Source organism: Octodon degus, unplaced genomic scaffold (assembly GCF_000260255.1).
Source record: "Octodon degus isolate 3935 unplaced genomic scaffold, OctDeg1.0 scaffold00229, whole genome shotgun sequence".
Classification (NCBI taxonomy): Eukaryota; Metazoa; Chordata; class Mammalia; order Rodentia; family Octodontidae; genus Octodon; species Octodon degus.
The window spans coordinates 2,840,443-2,854,279 of NW_004524805.1; the positions used below are offsets into that span (position 1 = coordinate 2,840,443).

Sequence of the window (13,837 nt, forward strand, 5' to 3'; positions counted from 1 at the left end):
GTATGGCCTACAAACTAAAAATGGTTTCTACATTTTTACATAGTTGAGGGGAAGAACAAATAAAAAATACTTCATTACATAAAATTCAAATTTCAGTGTCAAAAAAGTTTTACTGGAACATAGTTATATTCATTCATTTATGTACTGCCTGTGGCTGTCTGGAGTCCAGAGAAGCAGATTTGAATACTTCTGAAAGAGACTGACTTTATGGCCTATAACCCCAAAACATTTATTTTCTGACCCCATAACACAAAATGTTTGCCTTACTTTGTGTCAACAATACGATGTATTATCATGAAAAGGAGCAAAATAATAGGTGTGATCAGGTGTGATTCTGTTAAGTGTGGTTAGCCTGCTATATTTAGCTGTAATAATCTTTATCTTTGGATTTCATAACTCAGATCTTCCCCTCTAACTGGTGACTTTTAGAATGGAAGTCATGTCTGAAGAGAAACTAACTCTTCTAATGCTCTGCAGTACAAAATTCTCAAGAGGTCACATGAGAACCTGTCTGAAAATCTGAATCTATTCTAAATTGCTCCATATTAAGAATTCGGCCTTGTTTAAAAAACTCTTATGTAGTCCATTATTGAAAAAAAAATAAGTGAGCAGGGCAAGCCAAATAGCTCAGTGGACTAAAGTGCCTGCTTAGACAGGCACAGGGAACAGGGTTTAATCCTCAGTGTGCTGTACCAGCCTCACCCCTGGGGCATGCTGAGATAGTGATTGAGACTGGGGCATAGTGGCATACGCCTGTAATCCCAGAGCTCAGGAGACTGAAAACAGGAGGACCACTATGAGTCCAATCTGCATAGTGAGACCATGTAGACCCTACACTAAAAAAAATATATTAAAAAAAAATAAGTGAGCAAATGAAGAAAAAAAAACTAGGACTTGTAAACAATTCTTGTGTTTTAGACACATACTATTTCTTTTAGCTCTTCATGAAGAAGGAATTACTATTCTCATTTTTTTGAAAAAAAGAAAAATGGTCAAATGAAGGAAAGCAACTTGATAAAGATAATATAGTTAATAAGTGGCAGAAACTGACTAGTACATCAAGTATGGTAACACAAAGCCTCAATTATTTCTACTCAATCAAAGGCTTTCAAACTATTTTGACATGGCCCATGATAACAATTACTCTTTACTTCACAATCTAGTAGACAAATATATAAATTGAATGACAATTTTGTGAGCTAATACCCTGAAAGGTACAGTGCACTGTATAATTCCCCATTCTACTCTATTAGTTAAGAGCTGATGATCATAACCAACAAAATTCTTTTTAAAATCCACTAGTGAATCATCATTTCCTAGTTCTAATGCCTTCATCAAGTTCAGTATTATCGGGGAGACATAAATCCAGTAAATAATTTCATTATTAATGACATATAAGTTATCTAAAGGAAAAGTATTACATGCCTCAGATGATATTTCTGGAGGAACTAATCTAGACAAATAAGCATATCATTATGGTTATAACCTTTATGCCGAGCGATCATGAATGAAGGGGAATATTTCATCCTAGAATGATTTCTAGGAAAAGAAACAGTAGATGGATTCAAGGGGATCATCTATAAAATTGGGTCAATTTGCCAAGAGGAACTGATAGAACACATTCTGTTGGTACCAGCAACAGAAGACACATGCTAAGAATGGAAGAGAAAATAATGAGAGTTGCCTAGAATACTTAGTAGAGGGTGATTCTGCTCCAGGTGATATAGTAGTATAATAGTGCTCAATTTCAGCATTACAGTCTGGGGACTTATTTCAAGAAAAGAGGATAGGGAGCCAGGGAGGTAGCTAAGCAGTCGAAGTACCTGCCTGGCAAGTGCAAGGACCCAAGTTTGATACCCGGTACCACATGCCATTTCAGCCCCAGAACCTCAGGTGTACTCTGCCAGCTCCCCAACCTTGCATGGTGGCACATGCCTGTAATCCCAGCGCTGGGGAGGCTCAGACAGGAGGGCCACTGTGAGTCTGAGCTGCTCAGCAAAACCCTGTATCCAATTTAAAAAGAAAAATAAATCTTAAAAAAAGAAAAGAGGATGGGGAATGAGAGAAAATAAATTTACTAAACTTGTCCCACATAAAAAAAGAAACTGAGAAACTGAAAGTGACTTACAAGAGGGTGATCCTATTAATCTACTTGACACTATCTCCAGATAACCACAAAAGAACAAAGTACCTTCAAACTTCATTTCTAATCCTATGAAAATTAAAAAAAAAATTGCTTCCATCTTGAAGAAAACTAAAATGCATACGTATCAACGCTACATAGGAGAGCACATAAGAGGAGGCGATCACTGAGGAAAAACCTCTTCCTGAGACTCTTGCCTTTATTTGCAAGCAGTATTTGTTAAAATGAACAGACAAGAATTTTGAAGGTACTAATTACTTTAATAATAATAAGCACCATTACTTTAAATTTTCAAGCAATATAATTTGTGTTGCATTATAGTTTTTTTTTTTTTCCTAGTTTGCTTCCTTTTGCTATGATGTCCTTTACTGCAGAAAAAATGGGACAAAAATCAATGGTTGGCAATGGTTTTTAAAAAGGGGGGGTTCCAACATTTCTGGTTTATTAGGTAACAGGCAATGCATGAAATGTTTTGCACACAGGCATATCTCACTTAAGTCACCACAACCCGTTTGACCTCTTATGCATCTATGTTACAAGTAAGCATACTGAAGGTCACATAAGGAGGGATGCCACAGAAATAAAAAAGATGCCAAACCTTTTGTTGCTCGTTCACTCTATTGTCTGAACTTTGTGCACCTGTTAGACCTCCACAGAAAACCAGAGAGAATGAAGGACAAAAATAATAACAAACGTATGTTATTTCAGCCTAATGTTTTTACTCAGAAGACAAAAGGGCAGAGTTGAATTAGGGGGAAGAAGAGATTAAAAGAGAAATGGATGAGTTCTAATGTCAGTGTTCATTTTATTTTATTTCATTTCATTTCATTTTTGGCAGAACCGGGGACCGAACCCAGACCCTTATGCTTGCCAGGGAAGCACTTATTCCACTGAGCCATCTCCCTGGCCCCATAATGTCAGTGTTTATAAATGTATATAGTTAAAAAAAAAAAAAAAGCCAGTAGTTCAAAACCTTAGTAGCATCACAATCAACTGCACAGGTCTATTTAGAGATTGCTGGGGCCCTCCTGAGTTTCTGATAGTGCTGGCAATAATGATAAGGTGGAATCTGAGGATATGCATTTCTAACAAATTGTCACTTAATGTTAGATCCAGTGACCACAATTTGAAAATGATTTCACTATATGACATAAAGTCACTCTTTTATACCTACAATGAATAAAATCATACAATTTCTCTGGGAACTAAAATATAAATAAAAGGGTTCCTTCAAAGGTTAGAGTTGAGTAAAATTTTCCAAGAAATATTTGATAAGATTTTTCCTTTACATTTGTAAGCATAACATTCGAAATATATAAATATATATAAATTGTGAAAAGCACCTAATTCTCCTATGTAATTCATACAGTAACAATGTCTTCAAATATAACTAATAATTTTTAATAGTAAACTTCTTCATTGCCAAAGAATTTCATGAAATTCTGGAATACAATAGCTTTCATAAATAACATATATGGCAGTTCAGCTTTTAATATTTTCACCACTGCTTATCCCACAGCTCCCTTTAGTGAATAAGCTGTTTCCAAAATCTAAGAAAAACAATTGAAACTTTGCAAGATACACAACTACTAAAAAGCAAGAACATAACACATTTTATCCTACATTTACCAAATTTAGTCATTATGTGAAGAAAGCAAAAAAACTTTAGACTAGATTAGGCACATCATGCTAAAGTAGGTCTTCAAAAATAATAAAGTAGTCTTCCATGTTGCATAAGTTTTTACACACAATAAATACTGGCAGTGAAGTAAAATCTTACCCAGATCTTGTCGTTTTGAATTCCACCTTGAGGATAGGTTTGCAAGGCTCAGGCTTCTTTCCGTCTTTTAACTGTTTTCCTAAAATATATTTTCCTGCATTAAATTCTAAATTACTCTAATGGATTGATAATTCCAAAAAAGAAAGTGAAATATAATGAAATATATCATGAAACATTTTAGCATGATTTTGAAACTAATACAAAGTAAGATAATTCTAAATTACTGAGCAAATTCCTTTTGAAATTCACTGCTGAAAGGCAAATAAAACGAGTAATTTAAAAACAATATTTATATAATAAAATTCTAGTAACAGAAAATGAGTCTTTTCAATGTCCTTAATTACAGATAAACAAATTATAACTTAAATATCCTAAATGAATAACGTTTTAAAATGGCAAGATTACAGTAAGTAAATCTGTATCATATTTTAATGCAGAATGCGAAAGGCTATAAAATTAAATTCTATGCTAATAAATTCATTTATAATGACATTCCTAAACCAAAACCCATTCATCAATTCTAAAAAACTACTAAAATAATAAATTGTATAAAATGTATCTGAAACTCTTTTTATCAAAAAATTTTTAGTTTTTAAAAGAAGAGATTTTCATGATCAGTTTCTGGATGTTCCTTCTGGAAACCATTGGAAAAAAAATCTATTTTCCATTTTTTGAGACATTGATCTCAAGATTATTATTTTTTTCCAGCAAGTACCAAACTTGAGGATGGCCTTAGGAATCCCAAGAAATACACTTTTGCTTTTGTTTTCTCCACAGCACATACCACCTACTAAAATACTCTCTAGTTAGTCCTTTGTTTCTTGGTTGGTAACCAACAAGAATGTAAACCTCAGGAAAACAAGATGTTTTGTTCAGTGTGTGTGTGTGTGTGTGTGTGTGTGTGTGTACGTGCGCACGTGCACGCACATGTTTTCTGTAGCTAACACGGTTTGGCATACAGTGGGTCTCAATAATTATTTCAAAATGGCCTGGTACATATGATTCCATCTATGCATGTGTATTAAAAAAAAAACCTATCAGCATCAACCGTTTTAGTCATTTAACCTCTTTGCTTTATATTCAGTTCTTTCCCACAGCAAATCATATGCCTTTCCAGTTTTTCTTACCCTGTTTTGTAGTTTCATTTATGAAATACATTTATGTATATCTTATCACAAGGATAGCTGTTTCTTAAGTAAAAGATTATCAGTCACTTGCATAGTATTTTTATAGTTTATTAAGTTACAACTGCCAGACAGTAACGTGCATACAGCTAGTGCATACAACTGAGTTTCAACACATGTGTATGTGCCATCATTATTTACTGATCATTCCCAAATGATAAGAAATGACACTTTTATTATATCAAATTTTTATAAATATACAGAACTGAAGATCTAATTTCTTAAAATCTTATGATGACGCAATGGACCTTGGATGTCCAAATGGTAATAAAATTATCAAGAAACAAGAAGAAGTGTAAGATCAAAGACCTGGAAAGAATTACAGGGGAAAAGTCCTGGTTGTTTAGGTAGGAAAGAAATGAAGGAAGAACAAGGAGTATAGGAAAAGAGAGGATGGGCCAGGGAGATGGCTCAGTGGAGTAAGCACTTCCCTGACAAGCACAAGAGCCTGAGTTCAATTCCCAGTTCCGCAAAAAAAAAAGAAAAAAGAAAAAGAGAGGCTTTACTCTAAAAGGTAGCCTTTGCACTGGACAAAGAACAAACTCAGAATTTCTATTTCTATTCCGACTTATTCAAAGAGACCTGACCAGTGAGTAAGGGACGCAACAGCCACTTTGAAGAAGGCTGGCAGCCTTTCCTGTTTCTACCACACAACATTCCAATGCAAAGGTCAGACTAATACAATCAGAAAGAGAGAGCCAAGTTTAATACTTATTTCCAAAAATAATTTGGTTACATGAATTTTTATGAAGATGATTAAACATAACTATTAAATTACTTTAGTGTTCAACAGCAAGTTTTCAGTGGCTGGCATACTTTTTTTATGTATTTGGTACAGGGTCTCACTATGCAACTCAGACTCGCAGTGATCTCCTGTTTGCAGCCTCCTCAGCACTTGGGATTACAGGCGTGTACCACCACACCCGGACTCCACAGCGGGCTCAGCGGGCCCAGGGAGTGTGACAATGCAGTACTGGAATTGAACCCCAGTCTCTGCTCTTGCCTAAGCAGGCACTTAGTCCACTGAACTACCTTGCCTGCCCTGGCTGGCATAATTTTTAAGGTTATTGGGCAGTATATTTTACTGAAACTCGGAAAGGCTGAGCTTATATATCTGGCATAAAACCTGGCTAAATATAAACTTAACATTTTTCTTGCTCAATAGTCTCTGAATATTTTTTAATTGTATTCTATAATTCACACTTATAATGAAGTTTAAAGTCAATCTCACTGTTATTTCCTTATCAGTTAATTTTTTTCCTCCCTATAAGGATTCTAAAAGTTTCATTATCATTGGACACAAAAATGTTGCTGCTTTTATAGTGATCTTGGGGATCAACCTCAGGACCTTGCCCTTGCCAGGCAGGCAAGTGTGCCACTACTTTATTATTTTGCTTAGGTACTAGTCAATCTTTTTGATTGGCATATTCTAATAGTTTTCCAACTCAATTATATCAGTGATTACTGTTCATGGTCTTAAAGATTGATTTATCAGTAATCATAGGTTAATCTTTTTTTTGAATCAAATCAAGTACAGACAACATTTTTTAAAAGCACATACAACCTAAAGAACATTTAGAGATTTCACCACCAGGTGTCATTTTACCATGACACCAGAGGAGAAAAGTTTTTTGTATTTTTTAAACCTGCCTTGACATGTCATTGAGAAGATCAGACTAATCACAATTGACTCAATAAATCACATAAATTTACATGCTTATCTGATTTCTTATCTTTCATTATGCTCTGCTTCCACAGATTCCCTAACTATATAGCCACAATAAATTACTTAAATCCTATTAACAATGGTAAGAGTATGTCCTCAACGCATTTCACTTCTCATTTCTTCTATCACAACTCAATTTTTTTATTTACTGCTTATAAATGAAAAAACTTCTTAATTGCTACCCTCATCTGATCATAAGTCCCCTAATGTACTTCCATTAAAATGGTTTTCAAGATACAAATATTACAATATTTTCAAGATGTAAATAGTATGTTTCACACTGTAAATACTTAGGTCTCCATCCTAATGTTTAAACTTCTTTGAATACTCTGGTATATAATCTTGCCTCTGTATGTGGCTGCTTTCTCCTGCAACTAATTTAAAGAAATTTTAAACTCTAGCTATATCAAACAATTAGCAGTTCTCCAAAATATCTTAAGTTTGATTTACTTCTTTGTGCCTTTATTCCTTCTCAGTGAAATAATCTCACCTTACTCTTTTCTTATTCACATGTACCTTTAAGACCCAAGACCGTCATGAACTCCTAAAGTATTCCTTCACCCTTCTCTTCAAACCACAGCCACTACTACTTGCTTCTACTTAGTACTATGGGTGGCTTTATCACCACTTATCACAATGTTTATGGTTTAAGCATACAGGTCATTTTTATTCACATATCCACTCTAGAAGACCAATATATTCCTAGCATTTAATCTGTAGAACACAGAAGGTATTTATGTAAATTGCTGCTGAATTAAGACTCATGAAAAAATGAACAAAAACTATTGGAAAGTTTAAGTTGTAATAATTTTGCCAAATAAAACATAGGACATAATTTTTCCAACTGATATAGTTGTTACACTGCACGTACACTCAGACTAGTGCAGCTGTCCAATATGGCAGCCACCAGCTGTACGTGGCTGCACTTGACATGTGACTAATGCAAATTAAAACGTGCTACACTTTAAAGACAGTACAAAAAGAATGTGAAAAATCTCAAATTTTATGTTTAATTACATGATGAACATTTCAGCATTCCGAGGGTTAAATGAAATTTATTGTTAAATTTAATTTTACCTGTTTCGTTTTACTGTTTTTAATTTGATTACAAGTAAAGGTAAAATTGCATATGTAGCTCACACTGTCTTTTTGCTGGACAGTAATTTTCTAAAAAATAAACTGGAGAGACATATTGTTCATTTTAATACTATGTTGAGGTCCAGGGAGATAGCTCAGTAGAATAAGTGCTTCCCTAGCAAGTGCAAGGGTCTGAGTTCCATTCCTCTTTCAAAAAAAAAACAAGAAACTATGTTGAAATGGTGGAGGCAGTATACCTACTGAGTGCAGAGGTGGAAGTGATTTAAACCTGGGGTTATTGGCTGAATATATGGCTTTTGATACTTGGTCAAGATGAGGAAAATGGGATCTAGGAAGTGTTGTTCAAGGTTCAAAGTCCCCTGCAAACCTCTAGTGCACTGACTCCCAAGGCTGGGTGGATCATTTCAATGACCTCTCTGAGAGTTTCTCTTGAAGAAGGCTTCTTTCAGAAACCACACTTTGTTTACTGAATCTGCAAGATTCCTGCACATAAGTGCTTGCCCAGGTGGCATGTGCACAGGGGATACTTTAGGGTGGTTGCCTGCATCTCCTTTCTCCTTCTGGTATACTTATTTAAGCATGTTCTGGAGTCAGGTAAATCCTTTAAAATACACAAAGTGGAAAAAAGTTTAAATTATATAAAGACAGAGGTACAGCTTTATTTTTATGCTTCAGGTTTATTTTTAAAGTACATAAATAGAATTATTTGTATATTTTTCCTTAATATATTGACTTTTATTTATGTGCATTTTGATCCTATTTTTTTCTTAGTGACCTTTAATGGAATAAAAGTTCCATAATCTTGGTATACCCTGATAAGCAGAATGGTTACACTGATAATAAGCTCTAGACACTAAATTTTAAAATGTCACTTCCCACTGTGGACATCTACTGATTTTTAGCTGCCTACCATCTCCATTTCCTTAGAAAATTACCTTATTCTGCTGAAGGACACAGAAAATCTGATTCTATAGCAAACCATTCCCACTCCAGGATTAGACAATTCATCATGTGAGTCCTTGGCCCAGAAAAATCATGTATACAAGATGATTACTTCAGTGTAAAAATGTGGCACAATCTAGGACATCTAAGTTATTCCATTCTACATAATGAATGTATATCTTTCACAGAGGAGAAGAGAGAGGCATAGTGTACCCCAGACACAAACACAGAATCTACAGACAACTGAACTTCAGAGTCAGCATAAGGCAACAAATTGCACTTCACTTATACATATGCACATTTTGCACCTTAAAATTCATTTCATTCAGGCTGGCCAGATAGCTCAGAAGACTAAAGCACCTGTTTGACAGAATGCAGTGCCCAGAGTTCAATCCCTGGCGTGCTTTGCCAGACCCGCCCCTAGAGCACCCTGAGAAGGCCATCGAGACTGGGCATGGTGGCATGCGCCTGTAATCCCAGCTCTTGGGAGGCTGAAAACAGGAGAAGCACTGAGTCCAATCTACATAGTAAGATCCTATACTAAATTAATAAAAAATAAAAATTCATTCCATTCAATCCCTTCATTTTCCATATAATAAAACTAAATTCCAGAGAACAGAAATTATATAAAATATTCACATGTAAAACATTGGAATTAGATTCCAGGTTGTCTTGATGGCTGAGCTGGAATATGTTTTTGGATATTCATGAAAAACTAGATAAAGATACTAGCACTTTGTGTTTGTTTTAGGTAGTCAAAAACTCACCTGTTATATCTTGTAATGAAGAAAAATGTTCAACTTTAATTCAGCACTTCATAAACTTCTTTACCATGATACATACTTTTTAATCAAACAATCCATCATCAACAAAAATAATATTTACAAAATATATTTTAGAGAACACTATTCTAATACATCATGAGAAGTAACAATTTCCAAATTGGTGTTTACTAGAATCACTTTTAGCATAACAAGGCCAAAGACTTCTACTTTTTATTGGATCTACAGTCTAGAAAAATATCTATCATACAGTAGAACCAATAAATATTGGAATGAATAAATTCAGTCCCTAAAATAACCACATAAAAAGACTAGATTAAATTTTGCTATTATTTCTATTTATAGGTGAGAATGATGAGGCTTAGAAATGTCAACTAACATCCTAAAGATTATAGAGCCAGAAACTATGGAACTTAGTCTTAACCACAAGTCTTCAGGTTCTTTGTTGTTTGTTCTTTAATGCTTAGCTTTTCAATGAACTCAGATGTCAACATAAATTTGCTCTGATAGATTACCTACCACCAGCAGTAAGCTAAGAAGCAATACAACTATTTGAAAGAATTCATACTATTTTATAAGTATGTGTATGCTGTATGTTTGAAAAATAGTATTCACATTTTTATTTTATTACAGTAAAACACATTGCCTTAGTCCCTTACTTCAAATACCATAGTTTTTGCTACTTTTAGAAACAGTTCTAGAAGTACTCTTTACATTTAGATGGCTATTTTATGCAATAAAGCCAATCTTACTGTTTAACAACTACCACAGGAAAAAAACTACTTTTTTATGTTTTATTTGGATTCTCATCTTGAGAAAATTTGGTTGGTAAATCAAATATTCTTTGTCTTGCTGGCTTATAAATAACGTTAGCAAATGGGCCTTATCTACTAAGACACTACAAACCTTTAGAAACTAACTTATGCCACTTATAAATTTTCTTCTCAAAGACTTAAGTTTATAGTTTAGTAGTATAAAAAAGAAATAAGATTAGATAGAAAATCATCATTTGGCAGTATCTTAAGCAATAATTCAGCCAAGAAACATCAATAGATGCTAAAAGGGGTGAAAAAGTCTGATGAGGAACAGGATGCAAATAGTGTCAAAGAAATACCTCTAAACCCTAATAACTGCAGTACAAATAAAAACGTAACAGAGACATAGCATATGCAATGGGATCAGAGTATGAAAGATAACCAATAAGATACAGAAAAAAACAAGTTCTACTTGCGAAGATGCAAAAATGCCATCTCAATCTCTGGGATATGCCTGGTGAAAACATGTAACCTGAATCTAATCACGAAGGAATATCAAATAATACTGAAGTATACTGTACAAAATAAATAACATGATTTTTATAATTCATCAGATATGAAAGTCAAGAAAAGGCTCAGGAACTGTTTCAATGTTAAGGATTGAAAAGAAATACCATATCTAATTCACAAAACTCATGATAGAAGACAAAGTTTAATAATATAAGAAAATGGCCTCATTTGTAGAAAAAAATACATAAAGTTTGTGTGTATGTGTATACATAATGAACAACAAGTCCACATTCACTATCAAAAGATTAAGAAGAAAAAAATATCTTTGGTACTAGTCCTCTTGTTCTGTTTTGTTTTATAGTGCTGAGGATTGAACCAAGGGCCTCGAAAATGCTAGCCAAGCATTTACCACTGAACTACATACCCAACCCTGTACTATTCTTTTTAAAAAGGTTAAAAAAAAAAAAAAGATACTATTCAAAATATAAAATCGATATATTTTTCCTATCATGTGACACTAGTTACATTTTTATCTGGATTTTTAACTACTTTTTACTACTACTTTTTTAAAGTTCTACATAAGTAGGTTCCAGAAGGGTTGGGATATTCTATGATTTATGGGAATTTTCAGGAATATCATGATTATGGACCGACACAAAAATGCAAGAAGAAAAACATGCTAAGAAAAACCAGAACCTACTATCATAGGGAATATCTTTTAGATTTACTCATGAGTAGGTCTGCAGCAAATTTAAAGAAACTGTTTTCCAGGTGATGATTGTAATCATAAAGCAGTGGTATACAAAGACAAATCTGTATATGTTGTAGATAATTGTTACTCTGCAAAGAAAATGAACAAGCCTCAAATCCTGTATTGCCACAGATGAATAAAACTAGTTTTTAATTTTATTGATTCCCTAATTGCTGTGATGCAACAATTTCGATTTTTTTTTTCCCCCAGTACCGGAGATTGAACTCATGAGCTTGTGCTTACAAACAAGTGCCTATTCAACTGAACTATCTCCCTGGCCCTTCTGAATGTATTTTTTAAAGTGAGTATTCATATTTTAACAAACAGTGAAATATCACTATTATGTTAAAGAATTCCTTGTAGAATAATTTCTTTAAATGATTTTCTAAACTTCTTAGGCTTTTCTTGGCTTGATGATTTGGAAAAATGCAGATTAATAAAGAAATATTTTTTTCCCAAATGAAAAGGCCTCCTTAATCTGATTTTAGTAAATACCCTAATAAAAATTTCTTATAGGTTTTTAAACTACTACTTGTGCAATAATAAGTTCACACATCATGCCTAACACAGGTATCCCTAGGAAAATCTACTTGTAAAATTGGCTCCTTGTTGGTATATGGGAACGTGGCTTTTCTGATAGAAACCTATTGTTCTATGATTAAAAGACTAGTTCACCATGCCTACTAAACTGTTTCTATAAAGGATGCAACTATGCTGAACCCCTCTTCCTTCTGAGTGGAATTTCAGCATATTTTAAACTACAGGGTGCCTATATGACTGATCCTGAACGTTCAGGTGCAGCTTCTCTGATCAACAGTGTTTCACACATAAAGTAACAATTCATTACTGCCAGAATGACCTATGTCCCATGTGACTCCATGGGGAGAAGACTTTTGGAAGCTTCCTCAGGCCTGATTCTCTCCAGACCTCAGTAGTAATAAATCACAGAAATGAATACAACCATATGCTGAGCTCTGCGAATCTTCCTAATGAGTCATCAAGCTTGGGATGACCTTGGGACTCCCAACATAATATGATATAAAATTACCTCCTACAGAAGTCTAAGTGCTTCAAGTAGTGTACACTGCTACATGTACACTAACAACTTGCAAGTGATAGCTTTAAGATGGCAAAGCTTTATGACGACAAAATTATATCACAGAACTATTTGTCTTCGGACTACTGAAATATTCAAAAGATAATACAATATTCATTAAATGCACAAAATACTCATTAAAAATCAAACAAACAAATCCAAATGCAAACTCAAAAAAACAGAAAAAAACTGTTCTATCCTTAACAATTTAGGCAGTGTACAGGATCAAAGTATTCTTACCATGTGGTGTGATTGTCTGCATGGGTTTTGCAGGGGATCTCACATTCCATATGGTCAAAGTGCCATCCGAATGACTGCAAATAAACTGTTTTCCTTCATGATGCCAAGCAACAGAGTGAATAGCCTACAGAAAAAGGCGAAGAACTCCATTATTAAACTATGAATAAACTATTATTTACAACTTTAGCTTAAAGTTTTCCAAATTATTTTCCAAGATGACTAGGTGAACTTTATATTCCCATAAAAATTTAGCCCTCTGAATCTGAATACAGATTTTATTTCATATTGACACTTTTTTTTTTTTTTTTTTGCTTTTTTGAGATAAAGTTTCACTGTGTAGTTCAGGTTGGCCTTGAACTCACTTTGTAGCCCAGGCTGGCCTCGAACTCTCAGCAATCCTGCCTCAGCCTCCCAAGTGTTCGGATTACAGGTGAGCAAAATACTCCCAGCTTACTGTAACTACTTGATTAGTTTTTATTACCTTATTCCTAGAGCCAACACAAAGGATATTACAATTACTTATGTACTACTAACAAGTTCAGGAACACAAAATGTATCCTACAGCTTTTGAAATAATTCATAAACATAAATTGCCAAGTTACTACCATCAATATTTCCCCTTGAAAAAAACTAGCTGCACTGACAGATTAGAGCAAAGATTTTAAACTAAGAACCAAAGAAACGAAATATAGGTTTGGAACTGAGATCAATAAAATACTTCAGGATTAACTTCAAAATATGCTACCTATCTCTCACAGTGACTAATGGGGCAATTTTTTAATCTTAAAGAACCTTCTTCTGACCAGAACATTATACTTCTAAGTTACTTT

General features: G+C 34.0%; 1 protein-coding gene across 3 annotated transcripts in view; it reads right to left on the reverse strand.

Moving 5' to 3' along the window:
- Positions 1-13,837, reverse strand: part of Stxbp5 (syntaxin binding protein 5) — a 190,057-nt gene that overhangs the window by 95,211 nt on the left and 81,009 nt on the right. For all 3 annotated transcript variants that reach the window (XM_023705777.1, XM_004645484.2, XM_004645485.2), the window contains exons 8-9: positions 13,008-13,131; positions 3,924-4,002 (exon numbers count right to left, since the gene is read on the reverse strand). In XM_023705777.1, the coding sequence (XP_023561545.1) occupies positions 3,924-4,002; positions 13,008-13,131 (203 nt within the window). The remainder of the gene's footprint in view (positions 1-3,923; positions 4,003-13,007; positions 13,132-13,837) is intronic.